The sequence below is a fragment of the Misgurnus anguillicaudatus genome, chromosome 12 (genome assembly GCF_027580225.2).
Source record: "Misgurnus anguillicaudatus chromosome 12, ASM2758022v2, whole genome shotgun sequence".
NCBI classification, from domain to species: Eukaryota; Metazoa; Chordata; class Actinopteri; order Cypriniformes; family Cobitidae; genus Misgurnus; species Misgurnus anguillicaudatus.
The window spans coordinates 16,360,178-16,382,644 of record NC_073348.2 but is presented as its reverse complement, the minus strand read 5'-3'; the positions used below and the strand labels follow the sequence as shown (position 1 = coordinate 16,382,644).

The following is a 22,467-nucleotide window of genomic DNA, read 5'->3' as shown; positions in this document are numbered from 1 at the left end:
ATGAGACGTTTTTATCTACATACATCGAGGGTCCCCGCCATTTTGTGCCGCCATGTTTCTACAGAAGCCCTTAACGGGCAAACTTTTTTATTAAGTTGTCTCCAACAATGACATGTTTGTCCTGGGTCGGCTACAGTAGCTTCTCTATGCGTTTAAAAAGCAAGGGGTGAGCTGTGAACTGAGCTGTTGGTTGCAATTTGCAACCTCACCAGTAGATGCCGCTAAAACTTACACACTGCACCTTTAACACAAATACATCACCAACTAAATTCAAAACCTGTATTACATAAACAAATACTTTTCTTTCCTTTTCATATTTCCCCAAAAAACCTGCTGGTGACAGAAAATGTAAGCTTTTAAAGGGAAATCTCATAAGAGCACCAATCTTTTAGACCGGTATCACCATAAATACTGTAGTGCTGAAATATAAGTGCTGGTGGAATAAGTAAAGGCACAAATAACAGAAGTTATGAGCAAATGGCGCAAGTATGCGTGGAGAAGCAAAAAAAAAGGTGTCTTGACAGACATCTTGAATCAATTTTACAACAGCGTATCACAGTGAAATCCTAATACAAAAGTTATTTTTATTGCACAGAGAAAGAACAAAATATCGAAAATTGTATGAAAGCCAATAAGAAATTTGTGTTTAAGTATGAGGTCAGCAGCACCATCAAAAATACACCGGGGAGAGTGAGATCATGTTAACAGATGGTAACTGATGTCAGAAAGGCCAATAATGTCCCTGGATGGACAACTGTGATTATTTTAGTTTGTACCTAAAGGACGATTACAGTAAAAATAATACATTTTGTCTAGGGATGCACCAATCTATCGGCCTATAATTGGTATCGGCAGATTTTAAAAAGCGTACATTGGACGTTTGTTTAAAAAAGCCAATGATATAATTGGGTAGCAATGACGACAAAATTGTAGTTTGTACGTTCTGCACTTCTAGGATTTCACAAAATAATAATTAGAAACAAGAAATTTTGAATTTTGCATCGGTGCATCCCTGATTTTGTCATCTTTAAAAATGACACAATGCATGCATTTGAGCTTTATATCACTGGAGAGAATGTAGACCAGAAAAATATGCTGAATAAAAGTTTTCTATACAATATATAACTGCATACAAGTATAACAATATACATTTGTAGATAAGCTTCAATAGAATTATATATTGCAAATCCGTATTAGCTTCAACATAGAAATAAATCCGAAGATTGAAGATATAAACAAATCACCTCACATATGTCCATATATGATGACACTGTAAGACTGATTTACATTCATGTCTCGATTCAATGCGCTGAAAATTGCAATTTTCTTCTTTTGAAAAATCCATTTCAACAAAAGGAAAGAAATAAATGCATTCATTCTGTAAAAGGTCTCTGCTAGCTCACCAAAGGTTGCGGTGATACTGCGTATCTCCTGTACTGATGATCAGGCTGGCATATATATTTTGAAGGCGGAAGTCTGACATCAACATTTTTATAGTTGCGGAGCACGCTTGTCTGACTGATAACAATCAATGATCGACTGAGAATATATCCAGCTGTTATGAAATAGTTTGTCCATTGTGGAGTGTCAAAACAGCAAAGATTGTGTCGTCCAAAAACAGCAGCTGTCTCAAAAACACTGTTTTCTTCATAATGCCCAGTGTGCACCACAAATCCAGCCCACTGCAAAGCCTTTTCACAGCATTCAGGTGTCACAATGGACTATAGAAAAGCAAGAGTCATAAAAAAATATACTATGTGGAATATAAATTTGAATTGTCCAAGAGTTTCGCTTAGATCAGAGAGAAGTAAAGAAAGAAATAGTTGTGTTTTTCGAATGCGTTGTGCTACATTATTGAGCTTTACATGTTCACAGTTCATAGGACTCGAAGCTTTGCTGAAAGGAGCCCATCCCCTGAGCAGCGAGAGGAGAGGTGGATTGTGGGCATTGTAGTCAGTCAGTGTCGCAGAGGCAGTTGTGGTGATTCCCTATCATGATGCCCTATGAGGGCCGAATTGGGGAGAATTCTTGTCAACTTCTCAAATCTAGGAAAGGAAATAATGAATCATTATTCTGTCATACATGTCATTTTATGATCATGAGCCAAATAGATATTACTCAAAAAGTGTTTGTAACAACATAAAAGTAAGTGAGTAACTTATTTCTACAAACTGTAATGCAAGAGCCTGCTTGCTTATAAACTACTGATGTTTAATACAAACCAGATAGCTGTCGTATAAATCATTATGTTTATATATGAAGATTTTTCCCATTGAGCCACAAATATAGATCAAAAGATATGTAGCACAGTTCAAAGCGACACGCGCTCTTCATCCCAGCCTTTAATAAACAAGCCTGTAAACTCTCTATTACTATAAATGGACACATTACCAACTGTGCTATGGTATTAATAAGCGGCCTTTGTTTAGTTGACTAATGGGTTTTTGAGAAGTCTTTCTGCTACGCACACATCGTAAAATCATTCTTACACAATAGTTTCAATGGTCGTCTACACAAGAATTTATGCAGTAATTTATTATTTGGCGCTTTTGAATGAGCCCTGTTTTTTTTATTTAACCATTGTACAAAATTTTTGAATGCCTTACATTTTTTACTTTTTCCCGTCAGCGTTTTTTTAAGCCAGCGCCAGCATTTTTTCTTTAAAGGAACAGTATGTAAGAAATTTATATCAATTAATCATAAAATGGCCCTGATATGTCACTAGACATTAAGAAATCATTTTCATTTCAAATACTTATATCACTGACAACAGTGTTCTTGCCAGGATATTGTCATTTAAAAAGTGGAGTTGCAGCCCTCAACTGATGTTTATGTTGACATTTTGTGTATTGGCCACCAGTTATGTGATTGCAGTACCAGTTTTAGCCACAAGTTTTGTGACTGCAATACCAGTTTTGGCCACAATCCTACATACTGTTCCTTTAAAAATATAATCATACAATATATCAAATGAAAGAACAGACCATCTTGCTTAAAAAAATATTGGTAGGTTTCTTCAAAAATACCAAATTTTGAGGAAAAAGCTGAGATAATTGCATTTTAGTGAAGACTTTTGATAGAGATCAGATTCAGAACTGTTTGACCTAAGAGGTTGCTTCCGGAGTTTATAAGTTGGGTAAGAGCGGCATCTGGTGGATAACAGCGGAAACATGGATTGCCGGAAAAACTCGTCATTGGCATGGAAGCCTGTTCTTTTCCGGGGTGGGGAAAGAGTTATGCTGCGTTTACACCAGCCGCGGTAGAGACGTGAAGCGTGAGTGATTTCAATGTGAAGACAAATTGATGCGCGTCTGGAGGTCTCGCGGCGTGAATGAGGCATTAGGCGCGAAAGACGCAATTCCGCCTCATTCGCGCGAATTGAGCGCCTGGCGCAGTACGCGCGAATAGTGTTTTTTTGTGCATTTTGTGTTTGACGCGAATTTGCGGCTGACGCCCTAGTTGAAAAATTTTAACTTTGGTGGAATTTCGCGCCGCGTTAACCAATCAGGAGCCAGTTTGCTGCTGTGGTAGCAGCCCCACCCGGACTCATATAACCTGAAGGAACGCTTGATATTGTCCGTGAGCAGTCACCCGGAGCTATACGACACAAGTTCTTATTTCTATAGAGACAGGAATAAAAAGGACCTCACTTGGAAGAGTGTCAGGGAGGACATTAAGCAACCTGGTAAGTTGTAAATACACATTTCACTTTTGAGTCATGTGACGTTTATCAATAGCCTGGCTCCGCCCTCCTACGTGCTTCCGCTTAATTTTCATTTCGCTTCAGTACTACGTCTGGGACTGCTCTGTAGAGTTTCGTTTTCTCCTGCAAAAGTCTGCAGGACCAATCAGCGAACAGATGGGGGTGGCTAAGAATGATGACGTTGAGGTCGTGCGTCAGTTTGAGTTGTAGTTCTGTAATGGCAGCGGAGAAAGACGTGAGAAAATCTATTCGGTCCGTTGTTGCAAAACTGCCGAATATACAGAAGTTAAAGGGCGTTTTGCAGGTAAAAATTTTCAACGAATTTGTGCAATTTGCTTGTTGATAATAAACATTTAAACTGTTATCCATTGTATTTTATGTTGTTGGGTATCACAAAACCCGAAAAAGTATGAAAAAGTACAGCGGTTTGCAATGATTCTCCTTTCCCCCACAACGTACTGTATGTACAGTGAACTCATTGTCATGTTCAAGAAACCAGTTTGAAATGATTCAAGCTTTGTGACATATTGCATTTTCCTGCTGGAAGTAGCCATCAGAGGATGGTTACATGGTGGTCATAAAGGGATGGACATGGTCAGAAACAATGCTCAGGTAGGCCGTGGCATTTAAACGATGCCCAGTTGGCACTAAGGGGCCTAAAGTGTGCCAAGAAAACATCTCACACACCATTACACCAATGAGAAATTGAACAGGTGTTCCAAATAACATTTTAGTTGAGTGTATTGCACCTTTTAACCAACATCTGGGTTTGTCCCTTTTTGACCAACACTGTGTTTAAAATAACCCAGCATTTTGGGTTAAAACAACTCAGCATAGGTTCATATTACAAGCATTTAGTATAGAGTGAGGAGTTTTAAAATGAAGTTGAAATAAGTTAATGCAACCAGACGCCTGTTCTCACTCACTTTAGATCGGTATGGACTTCATCTTCACCATGGAGGTCAGTTCCTGATTCTTCACATTGTCCCGTTTTCTATGTCTCACCCTAAAAAGGAACAATTAGGAACACGGCAGATGTTTTACAATTTCTGTTAAAAGATTTCTTAATGAAATATAGATGCATGTAATGAAGCATAGTGCTCACCCATAGAAGTGCTATGATGGTCAATAACACAGCCACCATAAAGGCTGCAAACAGGCACAGCATAACCAACAACCCAAATCCTTCGTTTTGATCTATTGATGAATCTGAGGACGAGAAATAATCAGTTAATAACATTACTTCCTAATGGATGCATTTTTTTGTAAATATTACAAATATTACTGCTATAAAAACTGGAATATTAAATGATATAAAAATACTACTGATTTCTACATCATTATACATTAATATATTTAATATTGAGAGAGTAAGTTCATATCAAAGATTAAAATCAATGTGAATGCTATAACTTTTATGCTATAAATCTTAACATTATATTATGAGACTTTAGTCTGGACAGTGTTATATATGTACACCAGATTTTCTCTTAGGTCAGAAAACAGTAGCTAAAGCTTGTAGTTTTACAAGTACTTTCAACCCAATGCTTTAACAGACAAATCTGATCCTGGATACAGCGAGGGCACAACTATACAGAGCTATGAATATGAATGGGCCTGGAAGTATTTAGCCAATTAAATGTACAATAAGTCATTCAGCCACGTGACAGTATTTTGGAAGGCTGTTAGACTTTGATTGGTCAAATCAGGATGATGGGGAAAGCGCCGCCTTCCATACCCAACTCCAAACCATCTGGATAAAGTTTAGAGGGAGAAAAATTTGGATACAATCTCAAAGAGATTAAACACGCAGTATCAGATGTGCGTGCAATGCCAAGACTTCTCAGTTATTATGGGAAAAGGTATAACTTTAAACAGAGAAGAAAAGCAAGCACTTGCAGTTGCCGAATAATTTTTTTTTTTAAATCATCTATAGTTATTTATTGTGTAGGAAATGTTTGAATAAAATACCTGGAGACTTGTCTGTTGTTCTGACTGGAAATGAATTGATGAATGGATTATTCAATGGGTCTTCTGTCAGCTCTTCCGTGAACTCTAAAATATATATTTTCAAAATTATTTAATTTAATTAAATATTCAAAATGTAATGAAACATTTAATTGCTTCTGAAGTATTTATGACAGTCATATCAGAATAACATCAACACATGTCAACAGTATCCACTTGAATAAAAATTTTAGATTTAATAGACTCTTCATGGAAGCAGATAGCCCAATGTAAAGCTAGGAACTTTTATTTTGAAATGTTTACAAGACTTTCCTTTGCTTCCACCATCACACTTGTTTGTAGGTTTTTGTATCATAAATGCAAATGAGCTGTCAAACATTCAGCAGGATAAAACTCATGGTCATTTATTTGCAATGTCTTTATTCCAAGTAGGTCTAAGTGTCATGGCTGATTTGTTGAGGACAAGCATAATTCATTTATAATGTCAGATTAAATAAGCATTCGTGTCGTAACTGTGGCTCTTTTTACAGCAGGCAGTTACAAAAGGGCCATTTGCTCAATATAACGGTTGGGAAAATCCGGTGCATCAAACACACACACAAAACAACGCTGCTACCCCGGATAATAAACTATATCCATTGTTTTCATAAGGCTGAATTTCTTCTCCTTACATCCAAAAACACACTTCTTCATTCGTGCCATTGTTGAGTTTTGAAATTAAACAAAGCTGTCGTGTGATGTGAATGTTTGTAAGTTCTAGCGTCTCCTGCTGATTGACGGGTGGGCGGGGTTTTCCGGGGGAAGTGCCCATATAAAGAAGTGATACGTATAGAAAACCCCTGAAACGTCAGTTGGAACTGTAATCGAAAAAAACGTTCCGAAACCTGTACGAACCCTGGCGAAGTGCACTCGGCACAGAAATACGCTGTAACACGTCCAACTGCTTTTTTGGCACTTTGCTTTATTGCTTGGATTAATAATGAATGATGGCGTTGTTTAAACTCTTAATATACTGTCAGAGAGTCACGTTAGCAAGCGGCTTATGCTGCACTTACAGTTTTGCTATGACCCGGTAAGTTTACATAAATGGTTAAGTGAGTGTAAAATGTCAGTTTCTATCGTCGTTTTTATTGCTTGGATTAATGATGAATGATGTTGTTGTCAGAGAGTCACGTTAGCAAGCGGTTAACATGCTCACTTACGGTTTTGCTATGACCTGGTTAGTTTACATAAATGCTTATATTAGCGTAAAATGTTAGTTTCTATCGTCGTTTTTATTGCTTGGATTAATGATAAATGATGTCGTTGTCAGAGAGTCACGTTAGCAATCGGTTAACATGCTTGCTCACGGTTTTGCTATGACCCGGTTAGTTTACATAAATGCCTAAATAAGTGTAAAATTGTTAGTTTCTATTGTTGTTTTATTGCTTGGATTAATAATGAATGATGGCGTTGTTTAAACTCTTAATATACTGTCAGAGAGTCACGTTAGCAAGCGGCTTATGCTGCACTTACAGTTTTGCTATGACCCAGTAAGTTTACATAAATGCTTAAGTGAGTGAAAAATGTTAGTTTCTATCGTCGTTTTTATTGCTTGGATTAATGATGAATGATGCCGTTGTCAGAGAGTCACGTTAGCAAGCGGTTAACATGCTCACTTATGGTTTTGCTATGACCCGGTTAGTTTACATAAATGCTTAAATGAGTGTAAAATGTTAGTTTCTATCATCGTTTTTATTGCTTGTATTAATGATGAATGATATGTATAGATGTCGATAATGTCTTCTCAGTAAATCATGTTAGCAGTCAATACATGTTGCACTATTGTTGGTCTGTGCCACTGATCTGTGGTCTGTGCGGAGACTCTGTCAGTTGACCAATCAGAGCAGAGTAGGCTACTGAAAGGTGGGGTTTAGGCAGACTGAGTCGTTGAACGGCTTCACACGAATCGTTTGGGGACCTCTGAGAAATGGGGTAATTTTAAATTTATATTTTTAGAAAATTACAGTGTTTTTTGACCTTGCATGCATTTAAACCTGTTGTCTGGGGCTTAAAATTGGCATCTTACTGGCTCTTTAACATTAGATTTTGAGACTTTAGTCTGGACAGTGTTATATATGTACACCAGAAGTATAATGCAATGAATGATTTTCTCTTGGGTCAGAAAACAGTAGCTAAAGCTTGTAGTTTTACAAAAACTGTATTTTTCCTAGTGCCTTTGTTAATGTACTTTCAACCCAATGCTTTAACAGACAAATCTGATCCTGGATACAGCGAGGGCACAACTATACAGAGCTATGAATATGAACGGGCCTGGAAGTATTTAGCTAATAAAGAGTACAATGAGTCGTTCAGCCACGTGACAGTATTTTGGAAGGCTATTAGACTTTGATTGGTCAAAGCAGGATGACGGGAAAAGCTCCGCCTTCCATACAAAACTCAAACCATCTGGATAAAGTTTAGAGGGAGAAAAATTTGGATACAATCTCAAAGAGATTAAACACGCAGTATCAGATATGCCAAGACTTCTCAGTCATTATGGGAAAAGGTATAACGTTAAAAAGAGAAGAAAAGCAAGCACTTGCATTTGCCGAATGAAAAAAAAATAATCTATAGTTATTTATTGTGTAGGAAATGTTTGAATAAAATACCTGGAGACTTGTCTGTTGTTCTGACTGGAAATGAATTGATGAATGGAATATTCAATGAGTCTTCTGTCAGCTCTTCCCTGGGCTCTAAAATATATATATTTCAACATTATTTATTTTAATTAAATATTAAAAATATAATGAACATTTAATTGCTTTTGAAGTATTTATGAGAGTCATGTCAGAATAACATCAACACATGTCAACAGTGTCCACTTTGAATAAAAATTTAAAAGACTCTTTATGGAAGCAGACAGCCCAATAAAAAGCTAGGAACTTTTATTTTGAAATGTTTACAGGACTTTCATTTGCTTCAACCATCACACTTGTTTGTAGGTTTTTCTATCATAAATGCAAACAAGCTGTTAGATGAGATTTTTTACTGCCAAACATTCAGCGGGATAAGACTCATGCTCATTTATTTGCAATGTCTTTATTCCAAGTAGGTCTAAGTGTCATGGCTGATTTGTTGAGGACAAGCATAATTCATTCATGACGTCAGATTAAATAAGCATTCGTGTCGTAACTGTGGCTCTTTTTATAGCAAGCAGTTCCAAAAGGGCCATTTGCACTATATAACATACAAGTTTTTGGCGTGGTTTCCCAGACAGTGATTATCTTAAGCCAGGACTAGGCCTTAGTTTAATTAGTAAATATAACTAGTTTTAACAAACATGCCTTACTAAAAACATTACTTGTGTCCATTTTGAGGCAAAAAAATGTATTTATCGTGCCCCTAAGGTGACATTGGAGTAAAAAAAATCTAAAGTTTAGTTTCATGTGCTCACGTGAAACCTTCAAGTGCAAATTTTTCTAAAAAACTGTAATGTTTTCTGTATTTAGACACTTTAGTAATCCGATGTATCTGTAAATAGTTTATTATTTGTTGTAAGTAGTAACAGGATGTTTTAGTGATGCTGGCGCACTTTATTTTGTATGCCTGCATGTGATAGGTCACTGACCGGTCCACGGGCGAGCCTCTGCGACATGACTCCACTCACTCCACTGGCTGTGGTTGATAAGAGCATCTTGGGCTCTGACCTGGATCTGATGCAGGTGGCCCTCCAGAACATCCATGATCCTTAGACTTGTGTCTTCGGTCTCCACCTAAGGAAACATCAACACATACACCCACTTAAGAAAGAAAATCACTGTCAAATCGGATTCAGTATTGATATTGGCATTGACGTTTCAGTTCTGGCTCATGCTGGATCTAATCTCTGCTTGAGGGCTTTCAGTGCATAATAAAAGTGAAAAATGTTATTTTTTATTCGCAAGAACCGCATTTGCACAATAGCCTCCCTGTTTCTTAAGTTTTCACATACAGTTGGATCCAAAAGTCTGAGGACACATAAGAAGTCTAAATGTTAAATAAAGAAATACAATTCTGATACTTGGGAAAACAAAGTGTGACCATGTTTTCTCAAGTATGGTAACCCGTACTCGAAATATGACCTCTGCATTAAACCCATCCCAGTGAGTAAGGAACACACGCACTGCAAGTCGTCTTTATTTATAGGTCACTAATAAAATGTTAGCATAATTTGTCAGATTTCCTTGATTTCTTTAAATGACACAAGAATATTTGGAACAACTCTCAAAGCATGCTGGGATAACACTGACCGTAAAAATTGTGTAATCCAAAGCCACTATACATTTTATCAGAATGTGTGTTCCCTGGGAATCAAACCCATAACATTTGAACGGCTAACGCAATCCTCTACCAATTAAACCATAGGAATCTTAAGCAAAAGGAGAACAGCAAACAAAATACATTTCAAATTTACTTATTATACTTGTTATGTTTTTTTTTTCATTACAGCACATGAATTGAAATCAAATGAAAACGTGACTTTCTTGTTCACACATCAGCTACAGTAAAACAAAAACACACACACAGGTCTGGAGACAGCCAACATCTGGCTATCTGATGAAGGGCCAAGCATGAAAGAAGATAAGATCTGTTCAGCCTGAGATAAGAGAGAAATGTGTGTGTGTGTTTATAGTGAGCGGGTCGGACTACGTTGTTTATTGAAGACTCCTATAAAACAAGAGTATAGTTATATCACACAGAGATAAGAAGATGAAGGGAGGTCTTCTTGATCTGGCAACTGAAAACATCTTTTGTAACGGAAAAGGGGTCATAATATGAAAAAGGGGATTTTGAAGTTTAATGTACACAAACTATGGGCTCTATCATACACCCGGTGTTTTTTGCTAGTTTCAACCCTGCGCAATGATCATTTTCACGTTTAGCGCCACGTTGTTTAAATAGCAAAATGCATTTGCGCCCACTTTTGCGCCCATGAGCGTTCTGGTCGGAAAACGAGGTGTGTTCAGGTGCATTGTTGGCGCGTTGCTATTTTGAGGCAACTAAAATAGACTACGCCATTGACCAAATAAACCTAGTCTAAAGTCAATGTTTTTGTTATTTAAAGAGTGCGTTAATATTATGCGCATATAAATGGGACAACAATGCGGGTTTGCTTATCACATACATGAATGCGCAGCAGCACAAAAACGCTTTTAAATATGAAAGACTAAAGGGTTAAATGTAAAATATTATTATTGAGTCTCTTGGACATAAATGAGGACTAATTATGAGACGTTAGAAGGCGCAAAGAGCAGCTGCACCTGTAGCCTGGTAAGTAAATAAATGCTTTGCTTTAAACAAATGCATTTATTTTTAAATGTATTTAAATGCTACCCTACGCATTTATTGTATATGATGACTCTGTACCTGTGGATATGGTGAGATGAGAAACATTTTTAGTAATGCTTTGTAAAAATCCCATGGCGCTGTCCGAGTGCTGAAACGCTTCGGCTCTCCGCACGTTTGTAAATTCTTTATCTCTTGTTTGAATTTTTAGAGTACAAACCTTTTCTTGCATATTTGCAAATTATTTTATGAGATTAAAATGATTATGTAGGATATCAATACATTTACAGCAATTAAAAGCCTGCTATTTGTACTTCTATGACTGAAAGAAAATGTCTTTTAAAGGTTTTAATCCAAAAAAATTAAATTTCAATAAAAATGAAAACAACTAATTTTTAAAATTATCCTTAAACTGGGGGTCCTTTTCCTCCGCTTAGTTTTTCAGTTTACAAAGTCCGTCATGTGAATAGGGATTAGACATAGCACCAGCGCAACTGGTTTGAAAGGGGATGAGAGATAAGACTCTCATTGGTTTATTGCACGTTACTCCCAAAACACACCCATTACTCATTAGGAAAATATGAACAACCCTTTTCAACCGTGCGCTCGGCGAACAAACCATTTTTCCCGTTGTTAAATTAGCAAAAGTGCCATCGGACACGCCCATTTAGACCGTGCGCTTTAGACAATGCGCTTAGATCGTTAAAATAGGGCCCTTTGACTTTAGGCACACCCTTACAGGGACAGTTAAGCCAAAAATAAGAATTATCCCATGATTTATCCGAGTTACATATGTCCAACCTTTTTATACAAACACATATATTTTTGAAAATGTCCTAGCCTTTCCAATCTTTATCATGGATGAATATGGGGTCTGCCTCCTTCAACCCCAAAGACTGTACATCCATCCTTTGCAAAAGTAATCAACACGGCTTTACAAGCCAAGACTCTTAGACTCCTCTGCATTCAGGAGAGAGCATCAGCGTAGTCTACGCACTCTTCGTAGAGATGAATGCGGAGGGTTGTTTTGCTCCCTGCTCTGTGCCTCCTAGAGCCATCTGGATTACGTTTGCCAAGGATGGGTGCACGTTCTTTGGGCTTGAAGGAGCTGGACCCTATATTCATCTATTATAAACATTGGAAGAGCTATATTTAAAAAAAATATCTGAATATGTGTTCGTATGAAAGAGGATGGACATGTGTAATTTTCATTTTTGGCCGAAGAAAAGACAACATTACAGAACATCAAACTCACACATAAGTCCACCTAGAATAGGCTATTAAAAAATAATTTTTTTTATAAGGGATTTTACATGCTGTTAACATGAATGCTTATGGCTACAAAATGTACAGTACAAAGGGTCCATAGCTTTCACTAGGAAAGTACCCTTATGATCCTTATGGGGTGGTTTCCTGGACAGGGCTTATTTATCCTAGTCCCAGACTAAAATGCAAGTTTGAGCTGATTTTATTTAAAAACAAAAAACTCCTCGTCCTGTTTAATTTTAACATATTTCATTGACATTGTTTTGTCTTAAGAAGCACACCTGCAGTGTTTTTTGTAACTGTGGGTTTACACCAGATGCGAGTTCAACAATTTGCACGAGTAGATTACATACAAAGTCAATACAAAGCCGCGATCAGACGCTTCCTCGCGTGGGGCGATGCGATTGACGCGATATGGGCTGCCCGATTTGCCGTGAGAACACTCGCTATTCGCTTCAAACGGGTCTTCGCCCAAGTTTAAAATATTCAACTCGAGCGAAAAATTCACATGACACAAAGTTTAATCCCGCGAGTAATCTAGAGCGAGCAACGCAATTGCACACTTCGCGTTTGGTGTAAACCCACAGTAAGGTATGTTTGTAAAAACTTCTTAAAGGTGCAGTGTGTAATTTGTAGAAGGATTTCTTGACAGAAATGCAAAATAATATACAAACCTATAGTATCAGGGGTGTATAAAGATCTTTCATAATGAACCATTATGTTTTTATTACCTTAGAATGAGACGTTTTTATCTACATACACAGAGGGTTCCCTTATGTGGAAGTCGCCATTTTGTGCCGCCATGTTTCTACAGAAGCCCTTAACGGACAAACTTTTTTTAGTAAGTTGTCTCCGTCAACTACATTTTTTTCCAGTGGCGGGAACCATAGCTTCTCTATGCGTTTCAAAATGAGGGGTGAGCCTGGATTAACCTAAACCGCCCAATATGTATCATTTAGGTACAGATTATGGTATTGGTACCAATATGTTATCTAAGCTACCACTGTGAACTTTTTGGGGCGGTTTTCCAGACAGGGTTTATCTCAGACTAAAATGCATGTTTGAGCTGCCTTAATGAAAATACATCTTGACTTGCACATTCAAGTCATTCACAAATATTCTACCTCCACTGTGGCAAGTTTAATTGCATACAAAAAAATTCTGATATAAAGTGAAGACACATCACACCACAGGTTGAAAGCTAAAAAGTGCAAAGTTTGGTTGTTGTTTTGAATTGGAAGCAGATGAATGATGCTTAGAGAGCTACTAAAGGAAGATTTAAATTTAATCTGTATTTAAATCTAAATACAGTCTAAATCTGGAATGGGATATTTTCTGAACAATACAAGTGCAATAGGTATTTAAAAAGAAAAGTCTTAATAGTACAGTACCTGTCATTTGTGTAATGGCTCCCTTCCATTTATTGTTATTCATATTTATCATTTCATACACAGGTTTTAATACATTTATGCATTTTGCCACTTTAATCCAAAGCGACTTACAGTGCATACAAGGTTAACGCAATGCTCTACCCCTGAGCCATACAGGAGCACAAACTGTGCTTTATTACCAACTGTTTTGCTTTGTCAACATGTTTAACTCAACTCTAAACAAAACAAACAAACAAAAAAAAAACATTAGAAAACACTGAAATGCCTGTCCGCTAACTAGACCTAGCCAAAAACTAGTCATAGATGTTTTCAGTTGGTAGAAGGTAAGGGTGTCACAATTTCGGTCGAAATTAAGTCACAAACTTGAACTTTGAATAAAAAAATGGAATCGTCGATGCTGCCACACCCCCATGTCACGTTTGGTCGGCTTGCCAAGCAGAAAAAACACCCTAACCCTAACTTGCTCTAACTTCGCTTAGCTACAGCCAGTTAAAAGATAGCATGGCAGATGCAGGAGACACCATGCAAGCTGCTCTTTACATGGGAAACAAAAAAACAGCATGCCCCTGCACAGCAGAACGGCGTCTGTGCCAGGACCGGTCGTTTCTCTGAACTGAGATCCATTTAAGTTTCACAACAACTTATTTCAGATGCTTAAGAGAGTTATGAAAACAGCATTTAAACATGACTTATTGCGGTATAGTCTCACAATCTTGTCTGACGTAATTAAAGCGCGTTTTAAGGTGCAAAGAACTGACAGAAGTTCATCTAACAGGAACTTTTGTTTTATCAGGTATGTGCGTGTACCATATTTTCCACTGGCAGCACGACTATCATGGCAGGGCATCTCAGGGTTCAAGGTCAGATATTATATCTCATAAAATCTAGTGTAAAAATGGCATAGCAACCTGTTCTTTCAAAAAAAAAAAAGGTATAAATCGATAATCGAACCGAATCGTAGCCTTAGAACTGTAAATGTAATCGAATCGAGGATTGGAGAACCGTGACACCCCTAGTAGAAGGTTCTTACCTTTGACCAGTAGTTGGAGCCAGCTGGCCGATAACGCAGTAAGAAAGTTAAAGGAAAGGCACTGGGGTTATCATCAGTCCACGATGCAGGATATTTCCAGTGGACCAGTAACTGTGTGGGCTGACCTTCCACTTGCAGAACTTCAACAGCCTCTGGAGGACCTGGCTTTACTAAAGTCACATGATTATAGATATAAAAGATCATTATGTTGAAGTAAAAAGAATGAAATGATTATAAAAGCAATTTCTAAGAAAACAAAACATATCTGCACAAAACAAACTAAATGTTACGAAAAAGACTCAATATGCTTTTATAAGGGGGCGTGCACACCAAAACTTTTACGGCGGCGGCCGGCATATGTTTTCAATTGTTTCCAAAGAAACAATTTTTCTAAATGTTTTTTATGTGCTTGAGTTGAAAAATATTCAACTTTGGGTGAAAAGCTCAGCTTGTCAAATGTCAGTTCTCCCACGGCCGTCCAATCACAGTGTAGGAGGGGCGGGACAAATATCTCAACAACCTACTGGCGCATCATAAAATGACTGATTAACAAAGCAGAAGTATCACAGCAACCAAAGCGTTCAGCTGAAGAAAGCGGGCCGTTTTCAAACGCGTTAAAAAGCTTTGGTGTGCACACCCCAATGCAGAATTCTCAAATCATAATATATTCTCAAAACATTACATGTTCAGTTAATTGATTTTATATAAATGGTTATTATATTATAGGCATGCAAACTTACAGAGTTCTAATAAATCTAGTTTTAAGATGGTGGAGTTGGATCCCAGTGGGTTGATCTCAGTGATATTAATGTAGACCCTCGAGCTCCAGAATGAATGGTTGGTGATGGTACATTTATTCTCCCCAATATACTCCTGCTCACAGGCTTTAACCCCTTCAGCTTTAGTACTGTACAAAACAACAGCAGCAAAAGGATAAATGTAGAGATTGACCTGACATCTTGAATATTTGTAAGTAATGAAACTGTAAAAAGTACATTAATGCATGTGGCAAACGCTTATTTTAAAGTAACTTACATGGCATTTAAGCTACATTTATTATTAGCAGAGGTTCTCTCTGAAAAGTCCTAGCAAAAACTTTGGTATAGTTGCACAATACCATAACTATTATTTAAATATCATAAAAATATGCAAAAAAGCAATATTACAAATTAAATGCATATATTTGCAATATTTTATTTTTTATCTTATATATTGTTTTCTTATTTCTATGTAAAGCACTTTAAAGGACCTCTGTGTATGAAATGTGCTATACAAATAAACTTGCCTTGCCTAAATGCAGTTGTTTCATTTCATGTCAATTTACTAAAGGACTAACTATTGGCCAGGCAGACAGTAAAATTCATATCTGTAGCAAAAACAGTCCTAAACCCAGAGGTGGGGGACTCGAGTCACGTGACTTGACTCGAGTCACAATTTTCAGGACTTGTGACTTGCTTGATTAAAGTATGAAAATGACTTGACTTGAGAACAAGTTACTTGAGACTTGACTTGACTTGAAGGGGAAGACTCGACAATGACTTGAACTTATAAATAATAAACAAACAGCAATAAAATTCATTAAAATAAAAATATTATTGTGATCTCAGCACGCATAAGGTAAGAAAGTCATCTCTTTATAGTCAGTTTTACTCTATAACGATTACTAATGCAATAAATTAACGTTAATCTTTCCTGTTTGTCATAATTTAGCCTTGGTTGCATATTATGCTTTTTCTAATTAGAAATGTGAGCAATTTTCATTACTGATACGTCTCGTAAATATTGAGGAATTTGGCTATAACAGTGGCGTAGGTCTATATTACATGTAGGATGTTTATACTAAATGTGGAAATTTTCAAGTGTTTATGTGGACTGCGTGTGGAAAATGCATTTGCAGTTAATCTGTGGTCACGAGTCACGACCCTCGCATGTAACTTTAATTCGATTCGCGGATTGATACGCAAATTTAAACAGCAAAAGTTTATCATTTGCACGCGTTTTAAAGGCTTGCAAATGTTAACATTCAAGTGATTTTAACCCCAAAAGGCACTAAAGTGAGCAGCTTTCTGTAACTAAGCGCAGACGCACGTGCGGTTGAATGTGTGGTCCAGCTCATGATCAGATCGTCATCCCTAGATCAGAACTCTTGATGTGTAAACTATAGAGAGAGTTGCGCTACCGTCTCTCACACTGTAGTCCAAATACATTTGGCGAACAGAGCACTGAAAAACAACAAAGTTTTTATGTGGAGCGACTGTTATTCTGCGCCGTTTGCAATGCGTCCTCCCTCAACAGTGAACACACAAGAGAGATGCGTTTCAAAAAAACAAGCTAACATAAAATCTTTTCGTTCTTGACAGGGCAAATACAAACAAAATGATATCTACAGTATTCTTTTTCTAATAAAAACATTTGTTTATTTCTTAAATGTACGTATAGATTAGAGGCAGAAACCAGTCTGTGCTAAAGAGACAGTGACCTCAATTAACTTACTCAAGTCTGTGTCATTAATGTTAATCAAGCAAGATCAAATCAATTCTGTAGCTCTAAAAAAAATAATTATATTTAATTCATACAATAAAGACAGTGTTATTATTCATTTGATTCGATTTCTTTACCTAATGCTAATTTTAGACCTATAGAAAAAATGTACCCCTATTTATTTTAATACTGTGACTTGACTTGAAACTTATCAGGACTCGACTTGACTTGCTTAGGGTGAACCCTTGACTTGACTTGCTTGATTTATCTTAACTGTGACTTGAGACTTGACTCGGACTTGATGGTTTAAGACTTGAGACTTGCTTTGACTTGACCATGTGTGACTTGTCCCCACCTCTGCTTAAACCCCATGTGCAAAAATAACAGTGTTGCTTGTTTTCACAGCATTTTAACGCCCATTTAAACCCCAGATTTTCCCTGCACCTGCCCTCTAAGAAAGCATGTGTTAATTTTAACACATTGTTTTGTGTTAAACTATTTAACACATTATGTGTTATTTTAACACATTGTGTGTCATTTCGTGTAGATTGTGAGCTTAAATAAATGAAATGGACAACACAAGATGTGTTAAAACAACACAAAGTGTGTTATTCCAAAAATAACACAAAGATGTGTTAAGTTAAGGACAACACACTAGATGTGTTGTCCTTAACTAGACACAAGATGTGTTAATTTAACACATTCATTTTAAGAGACACCATCCAAACCACACCCTGAAACCCTGGTTCATTCCGAAAGCGGATATCGCGGCAGAGTGCGGTTCAAAAGGCGAAACATCAACAACTTCTTTAGATTGTGACACATTTATTATAGTTTTTAATGTTTACCTTTGCTAGCTAGTACGGTAGCAGCAGTACATTTAAAACCGAGCTGATATTTCCTCTTGTTTGTGAGGCAACGATCATGATACATTTTCACAGATGTCGTGCTGTTTGCACACTTCCCTGTGCCGTTTCTTCACCTCCAGTGTGAACCAGACAGGTACAGCAGCTCGTTCTGCAGTCACTATTTAAAAAGGTCTATCATTTACCTCCCTCTCTCATTGGCTATTGTGAAAAATCCTGAATATCATGCGTTTGATATGATTGGAGGGCCCATATTTGCTTGCAAGCAGTTTGGATGGTGTTAGATTTGATCTGTCACACATTACACAATAATCGGACCCAAACATCAGAATCGACTGAGGTCCAGGACCCGGGAAAATAGGGGGGAAATTCTTCTAAAAGTCCTCTAGTGTTAGCCTGACTTAAAACGTTGATAACTTTGGCCCCTAACCTCCAAGCTAAATATAAAAAAACTAAAATGTAAAAGCTTTGCGTGCTTAAATAGGTAAAAAATAAACCATTAAAGGATTAGTCCATTTTCTCAAAAAAAAAAATCCAGACAATTTAATCACCATCATGTCACCCAAAACGTCGATGTCCTTCTTTCTTCAGTCGAGAAGAAATTATGTTTTTTGAGGAAAACATTCCAGGATTTTTCTCATTTTAATGGACTTTAATGGACCCCAACACTTAACACTTTTTTTAAACAGAGTTTTAAAAGACTCTAAATGAAGGGTCTTATCTAGCAAAACAATTGTCATTTTTGACAAGAAAAATTAAAAACATGCACCTTTAAACCACAACTTCTCGTCTTCCTCCGGTTCTGTGATGCGCCAGTGTGACCTCATGTAATACGTCATCACGTCAAGAGGTCACGAATGACGAACGCGAAACTACACCCCAGTGTTTACGTGTGTGGAGAAAGAGTACCGTTCCGACGTTGTTTTATGTGGAATGATACTAATTAATGTCTTTGTGTCAGTTTATTGTTTAAAATGGTCCGCAAATGTAAGTTTTATATATGTAACAAGTGACCTTTCTACGTCACTACACAATTACATGAGGTCGCGCTGGCTTGTCACACAGCCGGATTTAGATGAGAAGTTGTGGTTTAAAAGTGAATATATTTTTTATTTTTCTTGTCAAAAACTCCATTGAAAAAAACTGTTAAGTGTTGAGTTAAGTGTTAAGTATTGGGTTCCATTAAAGTCCATTAAAATGAGAAAAAACCTGGAATGTTTTCCTCAAAATACATAATTTCTTCTCGACCGAAAAAAGAAAGACATCAACACCCTGGATGACATGGTGGTGAGCAAACTATCCGGACTTTTCCTTAAGAAAATGGACTAATCCTTTAATATCCTTTAGGTTTCCAATTTGGCATTTAAAAAAACAAATAGTTAATGAAATATGTTTAATCATTATATTTAAAAAATTATGAGACTGCACCTGTAGGAGGAGATGTATGATGTTGGCAGGTGCGTCTTCTTAGTTTGATTCCAGGAACAGTAGATTTTTTCATGATTTGGTACATGGCAAGAAATCTGTAGAAAATGAGGTTGATCTGCGAGGAAAAAACACACATAAAATGTCTTTAGACACAATACACTATATCTACAGATACAACCAAAACATCCAAACACAATAGACCTGTTTAACTTTGTCACTTTGTTCAAGGGCATGAGGGTACGTGTGGTAGACTAAACTTAAACACACTCCAGAGTCGACAATCTCACCCTTCCTATCAGGAAACTGTGGAGTTGTAATGCAGCGACATCCTGTTAGAGGAAGCGACTCGAGTTAAACAGAAAGGGCGTACAACTGGACACTTACTCTCTTTTGCGGCCCCCAGGGCACAATGGTCGAGTGTTTCCTTTTAACTTGTAAACTTCTGCTATCCAACAATCTGTCCTAGTAAAAGCAGCATTTCAAAAGCCTCTAGCTATAATGAGACAGATACAATTGGGTACAGGACTGCCAAGATACCAAAAGAATTGTGTCAATACTAAAGCCCATAACAAAAAGCAGAGAAATGTCAAGACTTTCCATGTCTCATCTAAAATAAGTTTTCTATCGAACACACTCCTATATGTAAAGAGTAAAAAAACCAAATAAATTAGTGCCTTGTAGTCCAAGAGTTTTTACATTTGTAAATGTGTCCGACGTTGTTAACTCATTCCCCGCCAGCTTTCTTTTGAAGAGTTGCCCGCCAGCACTTTTTGTAAAGTATTTTGTGCCAAAATGTGCAATAGTGACAATCACTAAAATATTAAATTGAAAAATAAATTAATATAAAAAATAAAGCTGTTAAATTAAGCATTTCATCTGTCACACAACATCAGATCTAACATTCAAGTGCTGCAGTGATTTTTTTTCAGAGATTTTTCTTTAAAAAAACTCAATTGATCAACATGTTCATGAGAGAGGACATGAGAGGACACTGTGTTTTTCATGGACAGTGCTAAACACATGCTCGTCTTCTATCTCTTTCACTGTGTTTTCGCTGCTACAACTGCTTTGTTGCTGCATCGCATACATTTGCTGACGCTAGCAGATGAAAAAAGTGCGCTTTGGTGGAAATGGGTAGATGGACATTACTTCAAGGAATGAGGAGTGAGAAGTGGAGTCGCACAGTTTTCTTTACCGCATTTGTGATATTTAAGATCATATATTGTTTGAATTTTTTTTTTAAATTTAAATAATAAAAACTATTTAAAGGAAGATATCAGAAAACAGAGTACGTGGATTGTTTTGTCAGACACTGCGCGAGTGGATTGTTTTGTCGGACACGGAGCGAATGGATTGTTTTGTCGGACATGGAGCGAATGGATTATTTTGTCGGACACGGAGCGAGTGAAACCAAAACTGAAACTAAGGGCGTTTTCACATTAGTACTTTTGGTGCGCACCAGGATTCGATTGGCATCAGAGTTCGGTACATTTGGATGATGTGAACGCTGTCTTCCGAATTCAGGTGCGCACCCGCGAAAAGAACTCGAGTCCGCTTAAAAAGGGTGGTCTGAGGTCCGGTTCATGTGAACTCCAGAACGGTTCGCTGCTGAGCGCAATCGTACCAAATCGCGGAAGTGAACCGCTGTTAATTACGTATTATGTGGAATGTCCCCACCAGGGCCTGAAGTTAACTTTTTTGACCATCAGCCACTGTGGCAGGTGGATTTAGAAATCTGTTTTCTTTCAGTCATAGAAGTACAAATAGCAGGCAATTGCTGTAAATGTATTGATATTCTACATCATTATTTCGTAAAATAATTTGCAAATATGCAAGAAAAGGTTTGTACTCTAAAAATACAAACTATACAAATACAAACTAAGAGATAAAGAATTTACAAACGCGCGAAGAGCCGAAGCGTTTCAGCACTAGAACATCGCAATGGGATTTTTAAAAAGCATTACTTAAAATGTTTCTCATCTGACCGTATCCACAGGTACAGAGTTATCATATACAATAAATCCGTAAGGTAGCGTTTAAAAACATTTAAAAATAGATGCATTTGTTTAAAGCAAAGCATTTATTTACTTACCAGGCTACAGGTGAAGCAGCTCTTTACGCCTTCTAACATCTCATAATCGGTCCTCATTTATGTCCAAAACACAATAATAATCTTTTACATTTAATCCTTTAATCTTTCATATTTAAAAGCGTTTTTGTGCTGCTGCGCATTCATGTATGTGATAAGCAAACCCGCGTTGTCGTCCCGTTTATATGCGCATATTACTAATATATGATTCATATATTGTTAACTTATTGATTCATTGCGCCGCCCACCATGGTCCTGTGATGTTAGATCAGAAATGTCTTGTCTTTTTTACAAAATAGTAACACGAGTAGCAAACTCATTTGAATTTCAGTAATTGTAACTGCATTACTTGATTTAAAAAAAGACTTTGTTACATGCTCGTTACCGCTAAGAGTAGTGGAATTACAGTAACTCGTTACTCCCATCACTGGTTATACCCCTAATGTACAACTAGACTAATTTTTCGTTTTTATGTTTTGGGTAAACTATTCCTTTAAAGCAAACCAGAAACATCACATATTAATATAAACTTGAAATTTTCACCAAAGGGGTTCTTTAAAATCAACTTTTTATGCCTTAAACACCTTACATAGTTGATCAAATGACAAACGGAGTCAAAACACAAAACAAGGGACTCTTGTATAGCTAAAGTTGACTTACATCCCAGCCGTAGTTTGATGGTCTGCAGTAAAGTCCCACTTCCATCGTGGCAGCTATAGTTGCCCTCCATAGATTGCCTGGCATTCAGGAGCGTAAGAGAAACCTCAGAGATCAGCGCTTGCAATGGCGGTACTGAGCTTCCATTGAGCCTCCATTCCACCGGAGACCTGTAGACCCGATCCAAAACTCAAAATCAACATCTTAGTCGAGAACCTTCACCTATTTTAAATTCTAGATATACTTGTAAAAATACTGCGTATTGACACCACCTGAACTTG

General features: G+C 37.1%; 1 protein-coding gene across 3 annotated transcripts in view; it reads right to left on the bottom strand.

The window, feature by feature from the left end:
• Positions 1–278: 278 nt before the first annotated feature.
• Positions 279–22,467, bottom strand: part of il11ra (interleukin 11 receptor subunit alpha) — a 47,034-nt gene continuing 24,845 nt past the window's right edge. The window contains exons 4-13 of one of the 3 annotated variants that reach the window (XM_073874020.1): positions 22,190–22,356; positions 19,441–19,555; positions 15,406–15,572; positions 14,666–14,835; positions 9,282–9,426; positions 8,323–8,406; positions 5,675–5,758; positions 4,802–4,912; positions 4,630–4,701; positions 279–2,045 (exon numbers count right to left, since the gene is read on the bottom strand). In XM_073874020.1, the coding sequence (XP_073730121.1) occupies positions 4,631–4,701; positions 4,802–4,912; positions 5,675–5,758; positions 8,323–8,406; positions 9,282–9,426; positions 14,666–14,835; positions 15,406–15,572; positions 19,441–19,555; positions 22,190–22,356 (1,114 nt within the window). In that variant the 3' untranslated portion in view covers positions 279–2,045; position 4,630. The remainder of the gene's footprint in view (positions 2,046–4,629; positions 4,702–4,801; positions 4,913–5,674; positions 5,759–8,322; positions 8,407–9,281; positions 9,427–14,665; positions 14,836–15,405; positions 15,573–19,440; positions 19,556–22,189; positions 22,357–22,467) is intronic. The other 2 variants (XM_073874022.1, XM_073874021.1) reach the window with 2 other exon arrangements.